Source organism: Mandrillus leucophaeus, unplaced genomic scaffold (assembly GCF_000951045.1).
Source record: "Mandrillus leucophaeus isolate KB7577 unplaced genomic scaffold, Mleu.le_1.0 Scaffold114, whole genome shotgun sequence".
In the NCBI taxonomy this organism is placed as follows: domain Eukaryota; kingdom Metazoa; phylum Chordata; class Mammalia; order Primates; family Cercopithecidae; genus Mandrillus; species Mandrillus leucophaeus.
This window is the reverse complement of record NW_012099654.1, coordinates 4,020,202-4,045,940: the sequence shown is the minus strand read 5'-3', so window position 1 is coordinate 4,045,940 and position 25,739 is coordinate 4,020,202. Positions and strand designations below refer to the sequence as shown.

The 25,739-nt window shown below is 45.3% G+C and overlaps 1 protein-coding gene across 3 annotated transcripts; it reads right to left on the bottom strand.

Annotated features, from left to right (window-relative positions):
- Positions 1-7,941: 7,941 nt before the first annotated feature.
- ENC1 (ectodermal-neural cortex 1 (with BTB domain)) lies at positions 7,942-21,927 on the bottom strand. Of its 3 annotated transcripts, XM_011996649.1 has the most exons (4): positions 20,807-21,927; positions 18,080-18,218; positions 15,218-17,032; positions 7,942-10,529 (listed from the first exon to the last, which is right to left on the bottom strand). In XM_011996649.1, the coding sequence occupies exon 3, from the start codon at positions 17,017-17,019 to the stop codon at positions 15,250-15,252; it is 1,770 nt and encodes a 589-aa protein (XP_011852039.1). In that variant the 5' UTR covers positions 17,020-17,032; positions 18,080-18,218; positions 20,807-21,927; the 3' UTR covers positions 7,942-10,529; positions 15,218-15,249. The 3 variants fall into 3 exon arrangements, with proteins under 3 accessions (XP_011852039.1, XP_011852033.1, XP_011852046.1); XM_011996643.1 differs by lacking the exon at positions 18,080-18,218; XM_011996656.1 differs by lacking the exon at positions 18,080-18,218 and having other exon boundaries at positions 15,218-16,896.
- Positions 21,928-25,739: the final 3,812 nt, after the last annotated feature.

Sequence of the window (25,739 nt, the reverse complement as noted above, 5' to 3'; positions counted from 1 at the left end):
AAAGCAGGAGAACCTGTGAGTGCCATTCCAGAGTTTATGCCAGCAGTCACTGGCCTAGACTCATCCTGGCCTTCTGTCCAGTTTGCTGGGTGCAAAGGGCACCCAGCAGCATCTACACAACCTCATCGTGCCTCTGCGCCCTACCCCACGCCTCCTCTACCCCAGGGGTCCCAAGGCCGCCTCTTCACAGGAAGTTTCAGGAATCCTGCCCTAGCACAGGCCAGCAAGACCAACCTACTGCCATGCAAGAGGAAGGCTCTGCCTCCCTCCAGCTATCTCTAATCAGCTCTAGTGGAACTCTTTGAAAGGGCCATTGTTCTTCCCAAATGGTTTGGTTTATCTCTTTGAACATTTCCACATTTCCGTCAGTGAGTATTACCCTTTTCATGGTTGTTTTTTCCCGAGAAATAAATGAATGAAGAAATAAATTTCTAGTCATATGGACATTTAACTTTCTGCCCCACGGAAACACCTGAAAAGGAAAATAAAAATATACTGCAGTAATTAAATTTTGAACACTAAGTATTCTAAGAAGTAAAATATTACAGAAATAGAAATTTCTGATTCAGTATTTATACTGGGAGTGGTATAACTATGTATAAGTATTTGCCAAAATACAGACTAGCATTAACTTATGAGTGAGTTGAGAGCTGGTTGTTGAGAATGTAGGATTCATATCCTCCTGGAAGTGATGTTATAATTGGTGGCTATGTTCTGGGTCAGGCTTCAGGACTCCATTCTCTGAGCTTCCACTAGTGCTGGCCTGATTCTGGGTCCTGGAACAAGGAATGCAGGAATGAAAGTGTTGGAGACAGGAAAAAACTGAATGGGGTTTTTCCCACACTAACTCAGTCACTCAATACTTTCAACATGAGACGCAGAGTAGGGGTGGGGGTTCCCACACATCAACCAAGCAATTTTGCAGATTCTGCAGCAGACACCAGTGGGATGTCCACTAATACAATTCAATCTGACACTATCTGCATGGAGATAGTGAGACGGGTGAGTTGCCTGACCACTCCCTCCAGCCCCCCTCACCCCGCAAGATGTGCGACAGGGGTATGGCTCATCTGTTCCCAACGCCAAGTGCTCAAACCCCTTATGGGAGGGGTAGCATGCAGACAGGCAGGTGCAGGAGCTGGGGCAAGTGCTTTTGGGCTCCAGCCCCACAGTAGCATCTGGGGGTGAGGGCCTGCAACTCCCAAAGCCCTAGTGGGCATGCTACAGTGCTCTTTTAGTTCTGCCATCCACAGACGGCTTAAGTGTTAACCAACTCAGTGCCCTCTTGGTAGCTGGGTTCTTGTCCCGCATCCAGGAAGAATCCGGTCACATGGACAAATTGAAGGATGGTAAATGCAGGGGATTTTAGTGAGTAGTGGAGGTGGTTCTCAGTGGGATGGATGGGGAGCTGGAAAGAGGATGGAGGAGCAAGATGATCTTCCCCTGGAATCTGGCCATTCTGTGGCTGATCTCCTCTCCAACTGTCCCCAGCCAAACTCCTCTTGACGTTCAGGTGTTCCTTCTCTTCTCTCCTTCTCTGCTATGCCACTCTTCTGCTCCTCTGCTCTTCTGTTCATCTGCTCATCTGTTTGTGTAGCCTGGGGTTTGGAGTTTATATGGGTACAGGATAGGGGGATGTGGCAGGCCAAAAGGCAACATTTCAGTGCAAAAAAGAGGAATGCCTGCTTCCATTTAGGGCCATGGGTTTCCAGGCTTGAGGGTGGGGCCTTTGTCGGGTAACTGCCCTCTTCCACTCAGTGTTTCTGTCTCCTGTCAGTACCAATAGTGTCAGATCCCAAAGGCTGAGTGTGCAGTCCCACAAGACTGCCCTTGCTTCAGATGCCTGTCGCCACTGTCCAACTTACTAGAAATCAGGGTTACACAGCTTCCTACTTGAGTTTGGTACTTGTTACTTATAGCTTCTCACAGAACGCAGAAATACTTATGGTTACTGGTTTATTGAAAGTACATTAGGAAGGATACAGATGAAGAGAAGTATAGGGTGAGATATATGGGAAGAGACAAGGAACTTCCTTCCCTTCCCCGGATGCATCACCCTCCAGAAATCTCCATGTGGTCAGCTATCCAGAAGCTCTCAAGCCCAGCCCTTTTTGGGTTTTTATGGAAGCTTCATTATGTAAGCATGATTGATTACATCCTTAATCATTGGTAATCAACTTAACTTTCAGTCCTGGCCTCCCACAGAATTGGAGGGACTAAAAATCTCAATCCTCTAATCATGCCTATGCAGCTCTCACCCTGAAGCTACCTAGGGGCCCCCAGCCACCGGTCTTCTTATTAGTATACAAAAGATGCCTGTCGCTCTGGCAATTCCAAGGGTTTTAGGAGCTGTATGTAAGGAGAAGGGGACCAAATGTATATTTGACAATATTGCAGAGAGAAAGAGTTTTCTCTCTTTCCAGTACATGGAGTTCATTCAAGATAACATTCAAAAAAAATACACCCTATGCTTTATTAAACAATTTATCTGACAACCCTAAAAGACTCCTTTTGTTTCCAATGTTTTTGTAGGGTGTTTAGGGGAGAGGAGAGCATTATAGGCTTTATTTTTTAAGAGTAGTTTTAGGTTCACAGCAAAATTCAGCAAAAAGTTCAGAGTTCCTAAATACCTCATAGCTCCACACAGGCACAACCTCCCTCTCCTATCAACATCCCAGCCCAGAGTGGTACCTTTGTTACAACCCGCATTTCTTAGGCTCCTACTGACACATCATTATCACCCAAAGTCTGCAATTTAATTAGGGTTCAGTCTTGGTGTTGCACATTCTACGGGTTTTGACAAATGTTTAATGAAAGGTATTCCTCATTATAGTATCACAAGAATAGTTTTACTGCCCTAAAAATCCTCTGTGCTCTGCCTATTCATTTCTTCCCCTCTCTAGACATAACATTTTGAAGTAAAAATTTGCCTTTCTCATTCTTCTCCCACACCTACAAGCCTCCTAATTCCTGGTATTCCCCTAGGTCTGAGCCCCACTCCCAGCCACCTACCCAGCCTTCAGATGGACCTGATTCATATAAATGTGTGAATGACTAACAGCCCTCAAAATGCAGTTGAGGTATTCCCGTTTTGAAAAAGGGTGCTGATTGGCACCCCTGTCTCTCGAATAGGTGGACCCTCTGAAAGTACCAGAAAGGGCTGTGAAGAGGCCACCACTACCAGAAACATCCCCACAAGGTTATCTTCTGCTTTTCCTTTCTCCTTTCATTCCCCTCAGAGTATAGAGATTATTTCAAAATTACAAAATTTGTTCTCTGCAAATGGTTCCCCTGGCAGCAATGCCGTGGCCAGAATGTATGTGGGTGGGTGAGTGGGGCAGGTGTATTTGCAATTTAGAGCTTTCATATGTGTTCGTTAGAGCCTCAGAGAGAAAGAGAAATTTTAGTTCCCACTTTGCAGGTGCCTAGTTTGTGTCTACCAAGGGGCTGATTTCATCTTCTTTGTGGATACAATATTAGCATATCTCATGGACAAAACAATCCTCACAGCCTTTCTAGAATATCCAATAAACACTCTCCACGTTATCTAAAAAGCGGGTGTAAAATAACTTTTCATAACAAAACGAATCATTTGATAACACAAGAAAAGGGTTAGTGAGAGTCTTTGCTGAAATTCCAACTGCTTTTTCTTGCTGCCGTCCCCCATCTTTGCAGAGATAAAGATTATGGTTGCCACGGAAACAGGACCAGAGAGAGAAAGACAGAAACTTTGTCTCATTTGGTTTCCCCAGGACTCACAAAGAGAGCTGGGCTGTAAGTAGAGCTGGACAAGATTATGGTAGATTTATAATTTACTTAGTCAAATTGCTTTTAATTCATCATCATGCCTCAATGTACATTTTTTTCCCTCTGAAAGTTAGGTCTTGCACCTAGTTGTCCAATGTCTGACATGTAACAGAGCCTTAAAATTCATTGTCTACGATTAAATTCAAATTCAGGACAGATGGCTTAGTCTGAGTATGTGTCAGACAGGCAAAGCACTTAAGATTTGTGACAGGCAAGACCAGGAATTAACTGCTAAGTTTTTGCATTTATTTGTACAGTCATGCGCACCATGAATATGGCTATAAAACTTATTTAAGTGTTCTCACTTTATTCAAAATATTCCCAAACAAAGCGACTGTTCTCCTTTTGCAAACCAGACGCCCTAATCGCAAGCCCATTAACTCAAAATCCATTTTTCTCATGCTACACGCATGTGTACATTTCATTTACTCAGTCAGGAGGATAACAGCAACCTTCTGAAAACCCAGCTTGCCTAGAACCCAGAATGTTGGTCCCCACTTCATTTTTGTGAGCCTTTTTATTGAAACATTTAATTATTTTATTGAGCAAACATTTGTCTGTGGAAATAAACAATGACCAGCCAAATGTGAACAAGCAAAGACTGTTTATTCAGAGCTTGCTATATAGCAAGGGAGTCAGCCACTGTCACTTGCATTTTGGCAGAGACTCAAAGGAAGGCGGAGAAAAGGGAAAATTTCAGTGTGGGGAAGAAAGGGATGTCTTCAGGTTTGATTGGAGCCTGTTAGCATGGGGAAGCTGCAAGTGGGCCAACCAGAAGTGGGCATCCTGTGGTGTCTGGGTAGGGGTACATGTTTGGCTTTCTCTGGCTGGTCCTTAGTTAGAAGCAAGGACGAAAATCAAGGAAGTAGTCAGTTATTAATCAAGTCCTGGCCATTTGGGGCTGACTGCGAATAATACAGGGGTTATGATCTGGCTTTCTAAACCAGTTGCCAGAGATAGTGGTCTAACTTCCTACAGGTCTGACTTACAGAGAGCAGGCTGGCTTCCTGGGCTGATCACTATAGACAATGTATGGGTTTCCTAGGCTGGTTGCTGCAGACTAGGGGGTCAGAGTTCCATTTTTATACATGGTCTGGCCATGATCCACGGGTATATTCAATCACTCAGTCAATAAACATCTTACAAACAGAAGAGCACAAAAAGCATCCGTGTACAGCTCAATGAGTGATCAAGTGTAACAACCACCCAGGAGCCCCCATTTATTTTTAAATTCTCTACAACCTTATCTTCTGAAACTGGCTGTCAAGGAACATTTTGAGTCTCAATCGACTCTTTCCATTGGCTTCCTCAGTCCTCATATCCAGGGCTGGGCTCACCAGATGCAGGTCTCCTCAGACCACCTCACAGAGTTGGTGTTTCCCACACAATGGAACGCAGAGCAGCCCTGGGTTTCTCACAGTCAGGCTCAGCCCTGTGAATCACCTTCCTCTACATTCCTGGACCTGGAGGAGCAGGTCAGAGTGTGCCTTGAACTCCACCTCCACCACTCCCTTGGGCAAGTTATATAATCTCTCAAGACCTGTTTCTTCATCTCCAAACTGACAGTAATAATAGCGCCTGCTCTCACAGGGTTGCCAGCAGGGATGAGCAAGGTGAGAGGCATGCAAACCCTTAACGCAGTCCCTGGCACAGCATAAGCACTCAGATTTTTATGTGTGTCTCTCTCCCCATAAAGTTTTAAAATGACAACTAAAAATTACTGAAGACCTACTATGTGCCAGGCACTGAACCTGGTACTTGCTCTTAAATTTCTTATATTATTAAATTTTTCTATTAGAAGGAATGTTAGTCATGCTTATTTTACAGGCAGAGGATCTATGGCTCAGAGATGTTAAGAAATCTCCCTATATTCACCTCAATTTGTCATGAGGATTAAATGAGATAACTGTAAAGCAGGTCCTTAGCACAATCTCAGCTCATCACTTAATGAATGCGGCTATAGTTTACATTGACTCTTTGATGATTCCCTGTAGTACAGGGGTCCCTAGCCCGTGGTCTGTTAGGAAGTGGGTGGCACAGCAGGAGGCGAGCCTTGGGCGAGTGAGCATTGCTGCCTGAGCTCCGCCTCCTGTCAGATCAGCGGAGCTGGGGAAGCGGAGGCAGTAGATTCTCACAGGAGCTCGAACCCTATTGTGAGCTGCACATGTGAGGGATCTAGGTTTCGTACTCCTTATGAAAATCTAATGTAGGAATGTTCAATCTTTTGGTTTCCCTGGGCTACAGTGGAAGAAGAATTGTCTTGGGCCACACATAAAATACACTAATAATAGCTAATGAGCTAAAACAAATCACAAATAATTTAAGAAAGTTTATTAATTTGTGTTGGACTGCATTCAAAGTCGTCCTGGGTGGCAGGCTGGACAAGCTTGATCTGATGCCTGATGACCTGAGGTGAAACAGTTTCATCCCAAAAACATCCCTGCCGCCTCTGGGCCCAGTCCCCATCCATGGAAAAGCTGTCTTCCACAAAACCAGTCCCTGGTGCCAAAAAGGCTGGGAACTATTGCTGTAATAGATAAGCCTACCTACTATAGAGAATAATCTGTGTAGTATCCCCTCCAACGTCTGCTCTCCCTTTGTTCCTTACTAATTAAATCACATTGCTATGGGGTGGCAGTGTGCCAGATAAAAGTACTGCCTCCCCAGGCTCTCTTTTATCTTGGGAAGTTCACGTGTCCCAGTTCTGGCCACTGAGAGGTAAGTGTAAGTCTCCCGGTGAGCCTTTCAGGTAAACTATTACTATTCCAAGAAAAAGGGAGAATGTCCTCTGGCCTGAGCCCTTTCCCCTTTGTCTGCCCCCACTTTTGCTGCCTGGAAAGCAGATGTAATGCCATTAGGTGCAGCTGCCATCCTGCAAGCATGAGGCCTGATGGCCTCGTCGGGGTGCTGTCCCGGCCCTGGACTGCTGACCTCCAACCCGTTTCCCTACTGTGGCCAGATTTTTATTACCATAGCCACTGTTTGGTGTGATCTATCTAAATGAAATCAAATTTCCAAATGAATGAAAATTAAGAATTTGAAGTATCTTTTTAATCTGTCTACATGTTCCAACTGAGATGATAGAGAGAAACAACTCTAGAGAATGAAATGTCTGTTTACGATCATTTCTATAGGAACCATTCTCAACCCCTCTAGGGATTAACATCAAGACGTTTTTCTGAGCCTAAATCCCATCCGTCAACTCCTAACTAACCTGTCCTTCTTCCCTGTCATTTAGTGTCATCCATATGGTGTCATCAACAGGGTTTCCAGGGGTCTTCAACATCATGCACTTGGGATCTGAGGGCTGACACTGGTCCCCAAAGGCTTGGCTGTAGACCAGCTTCACACGGCACAGAACCGAATGATCCTCCTGTCAAACCCAAGGCATCTGCTCTGGCATCTTGGTCAAAGTGCAAAGGCTATAATTGCATTATGCCTACTTGTGAGCTCTCCTAGAGTTCCCAATTAGGTAATATTTATTTTCTACCCAGAAAAGGTTATGCCCAACCTTGCTCTGCACACTGAAACAATAATGGTTCCAACCCGAGCGATAAAGGAGCATCTCAGTGTGACATGAAGCCATCATGAGATGGGGGCAGGAGGCTTCAACTAGTCTTTTGCAGAGCCAGCTAGGACAGCCATCAGCTTGGAAGAAGCTAGGTGTCCATGAGGGGTTAAACTTGTGCTTTTCTGTTGCAGTACAGAAATAATATGCATATATTTCCACTTTAAATGATTTCTAAAGCAGATGTCAGCAGATGAAAAGAGGATTGAACTCCAGCTCCTTCTCTAACAGCTTTCTGTCAAAATATAACCCACGTGAGGATTTCAAAAAACTAAATTCATTCTAATATAAAGTACTCTGTCTTAATATCGCATGGCGTGTGACTTGTTATATTCCCAGCTGCGAATAACCCATAAATGAAGGATTTTGTTTTGCTTAAAGAGATACTCTAATGGTCAACAAAAGTTTTACTTAGTATGCAAAATTACCTTTGTATATATCACTGAATGGTGAAATAAAACACGTTCGGAATATCTGAAACGATCCTTCTTTGGACAGACGAGAAAAGGCACAAGTTTACAATGCCTCAAATTGTGTCTTATTCAAATAAAGACCCACACACATAATGAAGAGAAAATCTCTAATAATTTATTGACCTTCAGTTTCACATTGTGAAAAAAAAAAAATAACAGTTTTACAAAACCTCAAAATGTAGTCATAGCAAACAAGTACATATGAACATGAACATTTTCCTTCAACTTACACAGTTTTGTACGTGAACCACATGGTCAATAGCCAAGAGAGGGACATTATGCGGCTCTAATCACTCTTATTCAAGACAGGTGTCAAGCCCAGAGAAAAGCGGCTACACAATTATACCAGAAGTGGAGGGCTGCCCTTTGTTATGTGTTTCTACAGCAACCAGCCCACAAAATAAGAAGAACCTTCTCTGTCTTATGCCAAGGTTTTTGTGTGTACTGTGCTGTGAATTGTATTTGCTTCAAAGTGTGGGACGTTTCACAGGGTGAGAATGGTCAAGTAGTGAGACCAAATGCCTATATCAATTCAAAGAGCAGGAGTCCAGAAAGTTCCCTGCAGGCTGGGGGCCCAACCCTTACCACAACTCCCTCTGGCTCACACACAGTAATTAATAGAGGATTCAAGGACAGAGACCAACTTTGAAACAGCTGCAGAAAATCCGTCCTGCCTTCAGAAGCCATGCAGTGACACATACATCTCTCTTGGCAGATTTGCATCATAAACTACAGAGCTGTAACTGCTACAATATAAACGACACTGACTATGCCCACTGGGGGACAATTAGACATTTGCATTGCTTAGAACACATCTAGGAACCAGGGACTGACTGCTGGAAAGTACTGGGATTCTTTTCTTCCAACAGCTCATTTATTTTGGCCCAACTACAGCCCACTCATTCATGGCATGGACGGACAAGCACAATTAGTCTAAAGTACTAAGGTGGAGAGAAATGTTAAGGATTTATCTGTCATTAGACAATGCAAACACAGTCACAATGTAAAAGGTTGTTATCAGTCTTAACCCCTATTTTCTAAAATACAGCAATGTGAGAAACGTGGACGAAAGCAGTTCAAGTTGCAAACTTTGGTCTTCCCCCGCACCTCGGGGGAAGCACCTATTTGAGACTAGCACTAATACCTACGACGGCACATGCTTAGTAAACAAGCACTCCAACTAGCAAAGAATGTATTCACAACTGATTTCCAACTCTGCCGGAAACCTTCTCAATAGGGGCCACTGCTTACAATTCTTTGGTGTTTTGTGGCCAAATGTGTTACTCGTGCACCAAAGAGTTTTTTAAAAAGAGATTTGCCTAAGGGTGAGCACTGAAGTATACATTGTGCCAATGTAATTATTGTCTTGGAGACCTTCTAGAACTTGCTAAATCATATAGCAAGAAGAGAAGGAGTTCGGGTCAAGAAATCTGGTGAGTTAATTTCCATCTGTGATACTTCCGTTTTTCCCATTAACTGTGGTTGTGGCAAAGCATTCTCATAAGGTAATAAATAAATAAATAAACTTTGGACAATGCCTTTACCTGTGTCCTATATACAGAACTATTCCATAGAATTTTCCAGGATTTCAAGATATTACACAAAGAAAAAAACTGTAAAGCAATTTGGTCCTTTCCAAATGTCAGCAGCTGAGACTGAATTAGGTAAATCAGATGGGAGTGGGGAGAAGGGCAGAAAGAAGCCTCCCCTTACCCCATCAGTACAACCAAACCCCAAGAAATCCCATTAAAATCTGGTGAGTCTGAGAAAAGTGATCTCCATGGTTTTTCTACCTCTAGGATGTCATTTAAATTTCCATTTTGTCATCCTTCCCTGTCTTGACATTTTTAAAATCCACCCCTCCCCAACCCACCCTCCAGTTATACTCCAAATTGTAACTCAAAAGTTTTCATGTTTGTGCAGCAAAGCACATCTCAACAGCCACAAAATGTGCAAAACATACAACCATTCACACACGTCCATACATGTGAAGACAGCTGTAGGCATTGTTTCAGCATGCAGGCATCGAACAATAAATAGCTAAATCTATAACAAACTTCTTAACAGCCAAGGAAAAGTTTAAAGTCACTTATAAATAGAAAAGAACATCTACCAAATGGCTACCAACAAAGTCCCCATTGTTCGGAAACGTTCCTGGGGAGCAGACCCCTTAGAGATTAACGGAGAGTCCAGTGGTCCTCATTCTTCAGCCAGCCCAGCCAGCTTCCCTCTTGGACCCACAGTTGGGCTTTGACTCTCCAGCAGCAGCTGGTGTGGAGGCTTCAAGCTCTCTCCTCAGAGAGGTGACAACCATTTCAAATTTTACACATAAATGGTGGAGCCCATGGAAATCAAATGCTGAATATGGTACAGCAAGGGAAAAGGTCCAGCTTTTCTCTCCCTTTGAGGGGGCTGATTAACGCTGACATTAATCCACAATTACAAGACAAGGACTAGATCACAGGTTTGTTCATTCATATTTAAACCATGTGCTACTTGCACCAAAAATCCCACCCCCGCCCGCCCCCTTCCTTCATGTCCAGTTAGAGCATTTACAAGGTGCAGCAGATTTTATTCGTGTCTTGCAACTTCTTTTAACTTCTTTTCCTTTTTTTCTCTTCATTACACTTGGCCTCTCCAAAGTAGAAATCTCATATTATAGCATCGAGTGATGGAGTGAGCTGAAACAGACGAAAAAAACGAAACAAAAAAGCATGAAGGATTTGTATGATGCCATAGTTAAGATTTTTCTTTTTAGCCACAAAATTTTAAAAATTAAACTAGGTATGGAGCTGGACAATATTGCTTCCAAAGGTCTTACATGTTCAGTAGGAACTGTGCAAAGATATTTAAAGTGCTTGCCTTAAATGCACAAGTGTGCATGTACGCATCCATGCAGATGGATGGCCTGACAAAAACAGTGGTGTCTAAAGAAGGACCTTCACTTCTTTCCTAAGTGTATATATACGTTCAAATCCAAACCTATATGTCCAGATGCTATTATGAGTTGCCATCTTCTGCTTCCAACATTCATAAAATTTCTTTCTGTGGTTAAACAGAGCCACCATAAAGTGATCACTAAAGGGTGAAAAGAAGGGAGATTCCTCTGCAAACCCTCCTTGGCCCATATACCATGAAAGATTCCAAATTAACTTTACCATCTCGGAGGCAGGCATACTAATCCTCGTATTTAAACGCATCTCTGCTATCCATTATGGCAGAAATCAGTCTCGCTTCCTTTCACATGACAACGTATCAGGCCTCAACAGCCCAAGGTTGGAGTTTATTCTCAAAGTTCATTAGTCCACACTTAGATGCCAGCAGTTACGGCATACCAGTGCTACAGAATCTATCTACATCAAGTGTGAATATCAGTTCAAAGTGCCGTAACCACAAAGCCTGCACATTTCATAGAGCTTGCATTTCCTCACACTGCTCACCCTTCCCATTTATTTATTTCTCATTTCATTTGGGGAAATTCTGCAGACGGCTTTTGTATCCTTATTGCTGTAACTCTAAGTACAGACAAAGGGAATTCTGGAGGAGCCACTCATGACTTGCATCGAATTCTTCCCACTTTGCTTTTGTGTGTTCAGAAGCCTGATTCATTTCATGAGTTGTTTCTTTTGGCTGTTTCCTAACAGTGATTCAAGCTTTCAAGGCATTCCTTAGACTATGGTGTCATTGCCCCACCTCCACTTCCTTGTAACCTATATGTCAACATTAGGCCAAAGGAATGTATCTTGTAATAATATAAAATTTCAAGACATCGCATATTCAAACAGGAAAAAAGGAATACACACCACCCCCCCAAAATTGCATATTCAAACAGAAAAATAAAAAAGGACACATACCAAAAAAAAAAAAAAAAAAAATCTAGAGAAGAAACAAAGCAAATCAAAGCCTAAGTTAGGTTGAGGCCACACGGGCACCATGAAAACAGAGGATAATCAAAGTAATTTCCTCTCTGCCCTTCCCACCCACTGACAGAGCAGCAGGAGGCAGATAAACCCTCCTTGGTGGATGAGCTTTAAGACCTAGGGAAACTTTCTGTTAAACACTGTATTAATTCAGTTAACACCTACATTTGGAGGGCAGAGGAATTTGCAGTTTGGGACTGAGACCTACCTACCCAGCACTTTAGGGCACTCCAACCCCCTCTTAAATGTTTTAGCACTATCTTGTGTAGTAAACTTTAGACATTTTAACCAACATTCTCCCTGTCGGAAATTCAAAGAGTGGCTTTGATCAGGCGCTTACGCTGCCCTTTAAAGGCAGCAAACTTGGCCCTGTCAAATTTAGTTTTTATGTGTTTGACTCTCTCACTGGTAGCACCAAGGATGAAGAGGATGTTATTTCACGTATAAATTAACACTTTACTTGCTCTGTTTCCCAGGGACCGGAAGGGTATGATTCAGTTCAAACACCCAGGGTAGGGTGAAGTCAAGTGTTTGCCAACATGTTCACTCTGGGCTGAAAAAGGAGGAACCAAAAATGAAGTCTAAAGATAACAGGCAGATAAAAGTCAAAGAAACCTCATTTTCCTACCACACACAAAGCTAATTCCACTGCCATTATCTCACAGTGAGTTAGGGTCTAAACTGAATATTGAACACTTACTACATGCCAATCACAGGGCTAGGTATTTTCACCTCTTTTAATTCCCCTATCAATTGACCCAAGTCTGAGTTGGGACAGATCACAGGGGAATTATAGATCAAACCACTCATTTGACAGAGAAGCAATCTGAAACTCAGAAAGGTCTAGAACTTAAAACTAGGGCCAGAATACACACGTGGCTTCTCTCCTCTTTCTGCCTCAATTTCCTTATCTTGTTCCAAGGATGCCAGCCAGCCTGCCCATTGTCGTTACATACCACCACCCTGGTAGCAATTTTTATGGCTCTTCTGTGCAAATATAGTCAGTTCTGGACTAACACCCAACTAAGTGTGCTGTTAATTGATGCTTTTGCCTAGGAGGTTCTTTAAACCTGCTTTAGAGGTGAGTCATGCATTCATATCTCAAATGAAATAACCACTTTCAGAGCATTTGTTTATTCAAGATTACTGAGATGCCAGCAAGGCTACAAAAAACCAGTTTAGTGTGGGACGTTATTAGCCCAGTTGCTCCCCAGAGGAGGTGTCTGACTGTTCCTGCTGTTTTGAAGGAGTTTCATTCCAGGAAAGCATGACATAACTCAGAACTCTGATAACTGTACGAAGGGTGGAAGAGATAACTGAAGAAGTGAAAAAAATAGCAAGCTGAAGGCTATGCGCGGTGGCTCACGCCTGTAATCCCAGCACTTTGGGAGGCTGAGGTGGGTGGATCACTTGAGGTCAGGAGTTGAAGACCAGCTTTACCAACACGGTGAAACCCCATCTCTACTAAAAATACAAAAAAGCCAGGTGTGGTGGTGGGCGCTGCAATCCAGCTACTTGGAAGGCTGAGGCAGGAGAATCGCTTGAACCCAGGAGGCGGAAGTTGCAGCGAGCCGAGATCTCGCCATTGTACCCCAGCCTGGGCAATAGAATAAGACTCTGTCTCAAAAAAAAAAAACAAATAGCAAGCTGAAATGTGAGAGTAAGGCCAAGTTTAATGATGTTTCTAAATGAATTGTAAGGGATGGGGAAAGAAAAGACCAATGAGATGAAACCCCTCTGTGCTTAGCTTGCCACTAGGCCTAGATCTCCTTTTCTCCCTTTGAAGTCCCCTTCAAAGGTGTGAAATATACAAGGGAAAACAGAACCAAAAGTTCCCAAGTAAATGAGTTTGTTTTCATTGTAGTTCCTCCAAAGCAGTTACTTTCTTCTCTTATTATTAGTAATAAGCCCATGAATCACCAAAACAAATCAACACATTCTGTGTGCGCTGGGCTATACTTACACATGCCTAAGCAATTCCTGGGGCCAATCCTAAGAATGCTTAGCAGCAAAGCAGCCATGAGCTTTGCGAACTCTGAACTGTGTAGGCCTATTAATTATCTGAGCCAAGAGCATTATATACTCTTAAATACACAGACAACGATTATATACTCAGATATATGACGCAGAAACACAACTTTGACAATAGCCTTGACAATAGGGGCAGCCTGACTAAGTCTGAAAGGCCATAGTTTTGGAAGTTTAGGTGGCTCAGTGTTATCTGCACAAATTTCTGCTACGTACATGCAGCCTTTTACAAAGACAGATATAGATTTATCTTTAAAGGTAATAAATGCCCTAAAGGGTGCTACTTTTTAAGGAAAACATTTAAAATAAGCTAACAATTTTGGAGAGAATAAACTAGGAATGAATTTGGGCAATACATTTTTAAAACCCTATTCATTCCACAAAGGGTTTGAGGAAGCAAAATTTGAATAGAAATGAAGTATCACCTGGGATGACATTGGTGTCACGGATGTGAAGCTCAAGTTTATTCAGTGGCAGTGCAACACGATGCTCCAGTGCAGATGTCTGGAGCCAGACCCCCTGCATTGACTTCCTGACCAGCTCCACCACTTACTAAGCTCTGCTCACTCGGCAGCTTAGCCTCCTTAATGCATGAAGTTTTTTCATCTATAAAACGAAGCTAGTAATAATTCCCCACAGAGTTGTTGTGAGGATAGAATGAGACGATCTTGGGAAACCACGTGGCACCGCTGCAAGCACACAGTGAGGGCGCAATAAACATTAGCTGGCATTCTCAACAGAGGTCAGGGGTTCTCAACGTGGTTGTTCATTGGAATCATCCGGAAACTTTCTAAAAATACTGATGCTTGGACCCCACCCCAGACCAAATGAAACTAAGTCTCTGGTATGGGCAGTTTTTAAAAAGCTCTTCAGGGTCGGGCGCGGTGGCTCACGCCTGTAATCCCAGCACTTTGGGAGGCTGGGGTGGGCAGATCATGAGGTCAGGAGATCAAGACCATCCTGGCTAACATGGTGAAACCCCGTCTCTACTAAAAATACAAAAAATTATCTGGGCATGGTGATGGGCGCCTGTATCCCAGCTACTCGGGACGCTGAGGCAGGAGAACGGCGTGAACCCGGGAGGCGGAGCTTGCAGTGAGCCAAAATCATGCCACTGCACTCCAGCCTGGGTGACAGAGCGAGACTCCGTCTCAAAAAATAATAATAATAAAATAAATAAAAAGCTCTTCAGGAGATTCTGAGGCTCAGTAAAAGCTGAGAACCACTGGCTAATGCCATTGGGGGGCTGAGGCTGTGGTCAACACAAGTTGGTAGGTTCTAGGGGCACCAGCTCTCTTATTTTTACAGCTTTGGTAGTACCTCTGCAGTACAGTCTCTGTGGATCAGATCTCACCCCATGTACTGAACTTACGCAATAGCCTCATTATATGCAGACTTGCATCTATAGCAAAACTTCTTACCTCGTGCTCACTCTCTTTAGAATGTACTGCATTTAAGAAGGCAGATGTTTCCAGGTGCTGACAAATGCAGTAGGAATCAGCGAGTACGGGACGGTGGTGATGCTGTTCCACACATCTAATGTTGGATCGTAGCAGTCCAAAGTCTTGCATCGCTGAATGCCAAAGTATCCTCCAACCACGTAGAGTTTGTTTCCGGAGGCTACAGCATGGCAGCTCATGCGCTTTGCTGTCACATCTCCCACCTTGGTCCACTGGTAAGTCTCACTGTTGAATTTATAAGCAGAGCAGGCAGAGAATTCTGTATCACCCCCCATAATAAAAATCTGGTTCCCCAGCACAGCTGCTGCTGTGTAACGCCAGGGCTGGGGACAGGTGGCCGGTACAGTCCACCTGTTTTCACACTGATCATAACACTGAACTTTGGGGAGCTTGTCATGACTGACACTGGTACCTCCAAAAGCAAACAACTTGAGTTTGGCACTCACTACTGCGGCGTTGCTAACGCCTTCTCGGAGTGGGGCCACCATGGTCCATTTGTTGGTTGTGGGGTCATAATGTTCTACCTGCTTTAGAGAGACTGAGGGGGAGGCTGGGAGGCAGCCAGTTGCGGCTGTGTGCCCCCCAACCACATATAGGCAGTGCTTCAGTTCAGCAGAGCCATGGCCAAACCTGGCCACCAGCATGGGGGCAGCTTTGGACCACTCCTCGTGCAGGGTATCATAAACCCAGACATCTTTCGAGACCCCATTTTCAGACCCCCGCCCCCCAGTAATGTATACTTTGCAGCCAATCGCACATGCACTAAACTCTTTTCTTGGGCTGGGAATGTCAGCCTTGGGAATGATTTCTTTGGCCTTCTGGTCTACCAGATACAACTTGTCACACATGAAAGTTTGTCCTCCCAGAAGGAAGAGGGCATGGCCGGTTTTCCGAGGTCGGGCACAGAGGCTGGTTACCACACCGTCATTCTGCAGGATTTTCAGTTTGCACCTGATGGCCTCTTCCACAATTTCCTTACTCTTTCTCTGCTTGGTGATGAGTTCCTCCATGGCCACATTCTCCATGAGATAGATGGCTGGCAGAAGTGCCAGCCTTACTGTCTGCAACAGTTCTGGGAGGTAGCAATAGCGCTTCTTCAGGTCATAGCTGATCCAGTTAATTGCAGACTCGTACACAAGCCTTTCATCTTCTGTCTCCAGCTCTTCACTGGACAAGAGTTGCACTACCATGTCCTGGGGCAGCTGGAGGAAATCTTCATTCTTCCTGATGGTTTGGAAGTTGCTGAGACACATTCTCCAAGATAGTTCATACAGCTTGGTGCACTGGTGTGCGTCAGACAGCAGCAGCATGCCCAGGCAGTTGGTGGGATGCAGGTTCTTTTCCAGGAACTCTGCACATGCATCCCGGATGTCTTGAAACTCCAGCATGTCACCAGCTTCCAGGAGCGATTCTGCATTTTCTTCATTGATGATGACCCGGGAGGAGTACGCATAGTCAAGCAGCAGCTCCAAGACTTCTGGGTGGATGGAATTGTCGAAGTTGACCTCACTGTCCTGGCTCTCTTTCAGGCCACCACTGAACATGGCCTCAAAGTAGCGACTGCACGCAGCCAGCACTGCCCGGTGGCAAGGGAAGGTCCTATTTCCGGCATGGAGAAGGACGTCAGTGAAGAGACGCTGCTGGCGTAAAAGATTCAGGTGAGTAAGGACGCTGTCAGCGTACGAGGACTTGTGAAACAGATAGATGTTAATGGAGCCGCTGCTGGCCCTGGACTTGCGGTTCTCATGCACGCTGACTGACATTTTGTTTCCACTCCTAAAAATAATAATAATAATAAATTGAAAATGATGCTCCTGATGTTCAGAACAGCAGAACAAAAGCAACAATGGTTTTGGACAAAAAACAGAACACTTTGTAGTTGACCATGCCACCTACTATTCTAGAATAGTGTGTGGCCATTCCAGGACAAAGCCAGAGACAGCTACCCAGAAGGAAAGATATTCACTGTAATACTGTTGAGCTATTTGAACTCTGCACCATTTAAAAAAAAAATCACTGCATAAAAAGCAGGTTGATCTTGGAAAACCTGATTGCCAACTTTCAGGCCATTGAAGTCTTTTAGAATGTAAGTCAGCAAAAGCCAAGAGGAGTGAGGTCTCATTCTCACAGCTCCCTGTCGTAGTCCAGCTGATTCACTGCGGGCCACTTAAAATGCCAGGTCTCCTGCTCTCATAATGCCAGGATGGGCACTGGCTTTCATGCCTCATGCAACATAAAGCCATGTGTAAAACAAACACCTAATAATTAATTCCATTAAGAATTCCTTTGGTAAGACCCAATCTCCCGGCACAGACAGTAAATGGGAAATGTAAGGCCAACTTCTGCAACGATCAGACCTTTATTTAAATGTTACAGATAATGTATTTCATTTTATACATATTTTTGAGACCAAGTCTCGCTCTGTCACCCAGGCTTGAGCACAGTGGTACAATCACAGTTCACTGCAGCCTCGAACTCCTGGACTCAAGTGATCCTCCTGCCTCGGACTTCCGAGTAGCTGGCACTAAAGGTGTGCACCACCAAACCCAGATAATTTTTTGTATTTTTTGTAGAGACAGGGTCTCAAACTCCTGCTCCTCCCACCTCGGCATCCCAAGTTAAAGATTAATTTCTAACCACACAGCTCTACCACTGAGGAGTCCTAAAAGCACCCCAATTTGAATACCCATATATTGATCAGCAAGCCTTTAGTCAAAGCACGGAATAAATTCTGGCCGTAATCACCAACTACCTGTCTTGCTCTGGACAGCTTCCAATGTGAGGATTTGGCACATAAAAAGAAGAATATTTTGAGTAGCATACTCATGACTGCTGTTTTCTGTTCTTCCCGCTTTATATCAATTCTTGGAAAACCATTTGCAAGAACAAAAGATCCACCCCTGTCTTTTGATTAAATAGTGCATCACCAGGACTGTTCCTATATACCTGCAAATGCTGGCACCTGCATAGAGGGAGTTCAAAATGCAAACACTGCTTTATTTAAATCAAAAAATACGTGTCTGTGTGTGTGTGTGTGTGTGTGTATTTTGCCAGCTGTTGTTCATTTAGGACCACCTCAGAATTTATTTGCCGACTACAGTGCTTTCCTCAGTATCTACAACGAAATTATAGTAGAATCTAATGCTATCTTTTGGCTTTCTTCAGTAAGAAAACAGTAGGCTAGAGACATAGGAAATGCTTGTCATCCATCTTCAAAAACTGAATCACATGCCTTCATCCTTTTCTTTTATACCACCCCTCTGTTACTTCAAAGGAATGAAGTCCTCAAGAAGCTGCCTGTCCAAGGATTCCTAAGGAAGCTGTTTATCCCGTTGTTTATCCCCAGAGGGTAAACTGTGTGGCTGGTTACAGTATCTGTTCCAGACACAGAACAGCCAGTCTTGAAAGCGCAGCTGAAACTCTGTTTCCTTTAACCATTCAGATATTTTTAAATTTACATTCTAAGAATTATTAATAAATGCAAATGAATGATTTGCCACAGATTCATGGGCTAAAATACTAACTTGCACCTCCCCAACCAGATGTGAGCCCCGCTGTGAGACTGCACAGAAAACCACAAAGGCAGGGGCAGGACACATATACCTCATGCCATTAGGTGATGCAACTAGTTTTCTTTCCTTTTTGGAATGTAATTTTTTATGATGAGTAAACATGGCTTAGTGGAAGAAAGGAAGCAACAAAGTCCTAGAGCTCCAGTGTTAGGAAGACTTTACAAAGCACCCAGTAATCTCCACAGTGACTTGGGATATAAAAAATGGTGAGGAGCCAGCCTCACTTCCACCTCAGGCTAGTATCTACTGTCTACTCCATTCTAACCAATGCCCAGTGTTCTGGAAAATGACCATGTGAACCTAGGGGAATGCATCAGGTTTCCAAAGGGTTAAAACATCCATTAGCATTCTCAATGCTCCACCACTGTAGTTGTTATTTTAATTAGTACATTCAGTCTGAAGTATTTGGAGGAAGACTTTAAGTCTAAACCTGGATAGACTGTCTACATACTCCTATGAAGCTACTGCCGCTCAGGCTAAGAGCAAATGCTGCCCTGACTGAAGGAAGAATGAGGTTCCCTGAAACTAGGTGCACAGACACCAAAATGCTTACACGTTGAGCTGGAATCATGCTGGGCCCAGAACACATTTCCCTGAACATTAGATTCAGGATGGTGCAAAACAACATTCACAACCAGACCTACAGCTAAGAAAACAATTTGTTTAGAAGACCTTAGGATATAGGATCTACATCTCTCTGCATCCTGTGTTTATGCTCCTGTATGTTCCAGGCTGGCCCAACAAGCCAGAAGGAAGAGCCTAGCCTGTCATCTTGGATACCATCCAGATGGAAAAGCACGTCACAGCCAAAATCACAATCAACATTCTTGCAAAAATGTTTGATTAAAATAAAAAGTAAACTTGGAAACCCAAGGGGAAATACTTGCTTTCTGGTTTAAAAGTGTGCAAACTTCAAAATATCAGTAGAAACCATGTATACAAGTCACTGAACACACCTTCAACATAAAATGAATCATCTTTCCAGCATTTTTAAGCCCCCAGAGAAATCACATTTGCATATCAAGTAAGTGGCCAAGAAAATGCACACTTATACTTAACCTGCGTCTACAAAGAAGACAGAGAAAAGGGCTGCTATTACTGTGAACATCAAAAGGGCTTCAGTTACAGTAACTTCAGTGCACTTCATGCTCCTAATTCAGGCTCTCTGCCTCCAATGCTTAGCGTCCCGCACGCTTCTCCAGGTTTTGAACCTGATCTCAATCCAATCAAAAGAGAAACTAGGCAGATTTTTTTCTGGGCATTTATATTACCGGTAACAACAGAACATTATAAAGATCTTGTTAACAAAAGTAGCTTCTTGCCAGAGTCTTTTTATTAACACTTGCAAAGCTATTTAACAAGCTGGCCATGCCTGTGTGACACCAAACTGCATGTGGATAAATTCAATGTTTCATCTCCCCGCCCACCAATTCCTATCCTTTGTAACTAATAATGTTAACACGACAGATCAAGAAACTAGTTTTTCAGAAAACAGTTTTCATTCATTCTCTACAAGACATTTCCGCCGCAGTGAACATGCCCGCTCTCAGGGTGTCTGTGCGTGGCCCCAACTTTCCTCTGAGCCGGGAAGGATGCAACGTGGGCCAACGATTCCGCGCGCTCCGCCCTGGAGGCTGCGGGGAGCGACGCAGCGCGACATTCACCCCAGGAAAGCGCTGCTTTCCGCGGAAGAGAGAGGCTGACTGTATCCTTAGCTCTGCTCCTCGCTTCCCCAGCGGCTCGCCCCGGACATTGCACCGCCGGTCGACCTCTCTGGCGATGCCCGGCTCCTGCCTGCTGTGGAAGGGCAGCGGCGGGCACCATGGTCTCCGCACCTAGAAGAGTTCCCCCTGGCCTCAAGTGGAAGCTGCCGGCTGCCCGGAGCACGCTCACCCCTCGCGAACACACCCCTGCAGCCGAAGCAGCCCCTGAAGCCGGCAGCGCCTGCAACAGGTCCGGGGCAGTGGGGGAAACTTACAGCAGTGGCGACTGGCCGCAACGCACAACTGAGTTCTAGCGTCGGTCACGGGCAAGGAGGCGACGAATCGGTCGTCTCAGCCCCGGGAAGCGGTGGCGAATGCCCCGGAGAAAGGAGCGCCAGCCGGGGAGAGGACTGCGCCCCGAACGATGGCTCGCGGACTGGCTACCACTGGCGTTCGCCTCTGCCTCTTGTCCCCACGCCGCGCACCCGGCGTCCAGGACCCGCAGAGCGTCTACCGGAGCGCGTCACCGGAGCGGAGAGCAAGCCTGCCACTGCAGGCGCCGCGGAAGGAGGCGGGCTGTGCGCTCGGGGGAGGGAGCTAGAAAGCGCCTTGTGCGCCGGCTGCCGCCAGGCGTCTGGACCCGGTCTCCGCAGCGCCACCGCCGCACCGCCTCCTCTCCGGCTGCCAGAGCAGTCTGCGCCCCGCCGCGGTGCGCCCCGCTATAAGTGGCGCGGCGGGGAGGGGAGGGGGCGCGTATGCAAAGAGACCGACACCGGGGGAGGGAGGAAGCGCATTAGCGCGGCCCGTGGTGTAGGAGGAGGAAGAGGAGGAGAAGGAGTGGGAGGAGGAGAGGAGCTGGGGAAGAGCGTGTCGGGGGAGTTAATCGGGAGAGGAAGCGGGAGAGGGGGGCTGCGGGGACTGCAGAGAGACAAAGCGGACGCGCTGTCTCAGCCGCTGGCAGCTGCAGCCCCGGGAACCGAGAATAAAATAAGTTTTCCCGGGTTCGAGTGTGTCTGCGCCTCTTTGAGCCAGCCTGGTTAATGGACAGTCCCGGATCTGAGGGACGCACCTCAGGGGAGCGCAGCCTGGCGTTGTACGCTCGGTGATGCCAGAGCCCGCGCGATGCTCTAAAAAGGGCAGCAAGGGGCGAGCTGGATATCCACAGGACAGGCCCTGGGCACGCATAGATAGCTCCTTGGGTAGGACGCCCAGAGTGGGGAGAGATAGTGGCAATGGAAGGGCAAAAGTCTGAAAGCTTTGGGGACACTCGGGTTGAGCAAGCCAGGACTTTTAAGTTTCTTGCTGGCAGAGAGCCAAAGAGACTCCAGCCCCAGGCATTTCCCATGTGTCCTCCCTCCCCATTCCCCAGCGGGTGCGGCACCCCCGGCTGGACTCTGCCCTAAGCCAGGCGACTGCAGCGGCAGCCGGGGTGCAGTTCTGCGGGGCGCGCACCACGTGCTTTTCAGCCAATCGCCGCGGCCGCTTGATTCAAAGTGAACTCCTCAAAGCAGCAGCCACGCCGCCTCCTCTCCTAGCGATAAAGCCTCCATCACCCTCTCCTGTTTTTTATCGCTCGGTGGTGGTAGTTTGGAGTTCAGTAAAGAAATGGCTCAGCGCACACACACGTTTAATAGCCCCGCGTGCCAGGAGAAAGGAAGGCGATTCGAAAAATAATCTCGCGTGGTGATCACTTTTACGAATCCCATTTATCTTTGCAACTAGAGACTTGTCTTTCCACTGGGAGCTAAAATGTCTGTTTTTTATTCGGTGTTTGGAATTAAGTGTATAAAGGAACGGGATAGATGACCGGTCCAGCCCCCTTGTTTTACAGGTGGGAAACCGAGGCCCAGGGAGATGTGAGTTGCCTGGCTTGTAGTCACTTAGCAACAGTGTCCCAGCTCTGCAGCTCGAGAGTGAGGGCCCCACGACAGAGTTAATTCCGTCCCCGGGTCCGCGCGTCCCCGAGCGCCCGCGCTTCGCCTCCCAGCTTGCTTTAAAACACTAGGTGCACGAGCGGTTTAAACTGGCTACGGAGGACCCACCGTGGTGCTTCCAGAGTCCAGACTGCTGAAACCAAGACTGTCAGTTCTTCACTCTAATTTCACTTTCCTTTACCCTTGTTCCCTCCTGGTATTTGCGCCGAGAAATTTCGCTCCTTGCAAACAAAGAAAGACAGTGCCCTCTGAAGTCCTTTGTTAGCATTAACTCGGCAGCCTCACCACGAACCTTTCAATATATATATTTTTAATGCAGAGTCAGTCTCGGCTTGAGGCTGCTTCACAGACACAGCCCGGATCAATTCATGGCGAGAACCGCGAATGGAGAGTCAGGGGGGCTGCGAGGTTACAGAGCGCGGGCAAGCAGCACCCAGGTTCTGAAGCGAAGACCAGACAGATGGAAACTCTGCAGACTCCAGAGACAGGTGCTGAAAAGATGGGAGGTGGAAATGTGTAACTATTGCACATGTGTCTTTTTAAAACATGTTTCTGTGGCCTGTGGCAAGGTGTGGGGGAGCTCATCAAGGCAGCCACTAACGCACCTTTTAGACACCTCCTAGACCTGCTCTGTCTGCCTCCTTTGTGAGTCAAATCTACCTAAAACGGCACCTAGATGCCCTTGCCTAGAAATGGACTCTGTACATAGCTCAGCTGGTTGGTTGGAGATTTTGCCACTGGAAGCAACCGAACTAGGGACAGGTATGTATCTTTACTGCCTGGAAACTGCGGGATGTCCTTAACCAAGGGAACAGCAAAGTTCAGATCTCTTTGTGAAGAACTTTGCTAAGCAGGCAGGGCTGAGAAAGGAAAGAAATCCTCTGGCCATTGTATCACCATCCACTGGTGCCAGTTTCCTGTATCTTTTCTACCTAATGTTGACACTTTCTATGCTTCAATAAAAGAAAGAAAAAAAGCTGTAGACTGGAAAATCTTGAAATGCATTCAGTGACCATATACATTCGCTTCATCTGCCTCGGGTAGACAAGCAACACAAGAGAAAAGACGTTAGCTTATGTAAGTTCTAAAATCTGGAAAACATTTTCCTGCTGAAAGTCACAAGAACTAAACTTGTAAGTTTGGAAATCATGTGTGCTACTGATGACCTCCTACAAACTGTACTCTGGTTTGCTTGAGCCAATGTATGACTAGTTTTCGGGCAGTTGGGCAGTTTTTAATGTTTATCTCAGCTGAAAATGATTTGCAAGTTAGCAAATTTATGATCATAGCAACTCAAACTGTATAATCTCACAGCATCTCTCAGCCAATCCTAAAGGTAACTCTTATCACCCCACTCACACAAAGAAAAGCTGAGCAAGTCTTCATTCTGTACAGGAAGAAACTTCTAAATAGGGCTGTCATCAAAACTGGACGGCCATAGACATAGCAGATATCTGAGTCACAAACAAGTCAGGAAATGCTGCTTGTACTGCATCCGCGTTACACAATAGCCAACACTTCACACAAGATATTAGGCCAGTCCTGTAGGCCCCTGGGAGCAGGTCTTTGCCTCTGTCTTGTGACATCAAACCAAAGTCTCATTTTTTAATGCTATTAAGAAGCTGTGCCCAAGGCTTTGGGCTTGTTATCTCCCTTAACAATGTTATTTTGTTAGGCCGCAAAATAAGCAGCATGGGGTTAAATGTATTAGCTGCCTTCAAACCTAATTTATCTTCATTCCTTCCTAATTTACACTTGGGCTGAATTAATGAGAATGATTTAATTAACACGGTGCGATCATGGTACCAGGGACAGGACAGCTCAGGGGATTAGAACAAACAGTAGGCTAAGCAGCTGCCATCCTGCCTCCTGTGGTCTCCTGAAGCCCCACCCAAATTCAGACATGTTCCCTGCTGGTATTCCAAAAGTGCCCTCTTTGTTTTGTGAGAACACTTTCTGAATCTGTGCAAGGAAGATAGCACAGCTTTCCTTCCCCGTGTTATTTGCTAGATGGACTTCAAAGCGTGTACTGGAGACACAGTGTGGCAGAGAGGCCAACTGCCCACCAAAGATTTGTGCTCCTCTTCCATAGTGTCAAGTTCGTGTCGGGAAGTGGACGCCCAGCCAGGGACCACACCTCCCAGTAGCACATATGTTGCGATCAACATCCCTGAAGGGGAAGGGAGGGAAGCAGGGTGGACAGATGGAGACACTAAGCTGGAATGTGGTGTCAGCCAAGATTTGGCTGACCCCATGGGGACCTCTGGAGCTGAAATGGCCTCACAGTGTTGTCCGCATTTGAGGCAAGAAGGCTAAGCTTTTATAGGGCTACGTTACCCAGTTGCTGAATGCAGCTTGCTCAGGGAAGGGACCACGGCTTTGGGCAAGGTGGCGCTCTTTTGCAGAGGGAGCTGCCAGCACAGCACACCCAAAGGCTGGAGGAATAAGCACTCCATTCCCAAAGGAGGATCTGAGAACCTCAGAACAGTGAGAACACAGATATGTAAACCTAGGAAAATGAGACCTCAGCTTCCATCAGCAATCCTCTTATTTTTAAAAAGAGAGAGAGAGGAAAGTCTGGCTGTTTATTAAAGAAATAAGAATAACGAAAAAGACAGGTCAATCAATACAAGAAGTTATCAGCATTTTATAAATCAATTATCACTTTTTTGTCTGGGGAAGACAAGTGGTCTAAATCGATAGTTTTCTAAATTTTGGTTTGCCATCTTCTATCTTTGTGCATTAAAAAAAAGTTATGTTTATGTTAAACATCCATCATGATATCATGATAAAGCTTGAGAGCATTCTTCTTCTTTTTTTTCCTTTTTTTTTTTTAAACAGAGTCTCACTCTGTTGCCCAAGCTGGAGTGCAGTGGTACAATCTCGGCTCACTACAACCTCCACCTCCCAGATTCAAGCAATTCTCCTGCCTCAGCCTCCCAAGTAGCTGGGATTACAAGCTCCTGCCACCACATCTGGCTAATTTTTGTATTTTTAGTAGAGCTGGGATTCCATCATGTTCACCAAGCTGGCCTCGAACTCCTGACCTCAGGTGATCCACCCATGTAGACCTCCCAAAGTGCTGGGATTACAGGTGTGAGCCACCACTCCTGGCCTCCTTAGGAGTATTCTTAAGATTGCATCCAAATTGGTTTGATCATATTTTAACATTTCAGTTGCTTCCTACATCCATTATGTGTGTCACCTTATGTGTATTTTGTGAATTAAACTGGATTATATAGTATGATTTTTTTTAGAGGTGGGCCTGTGCTAA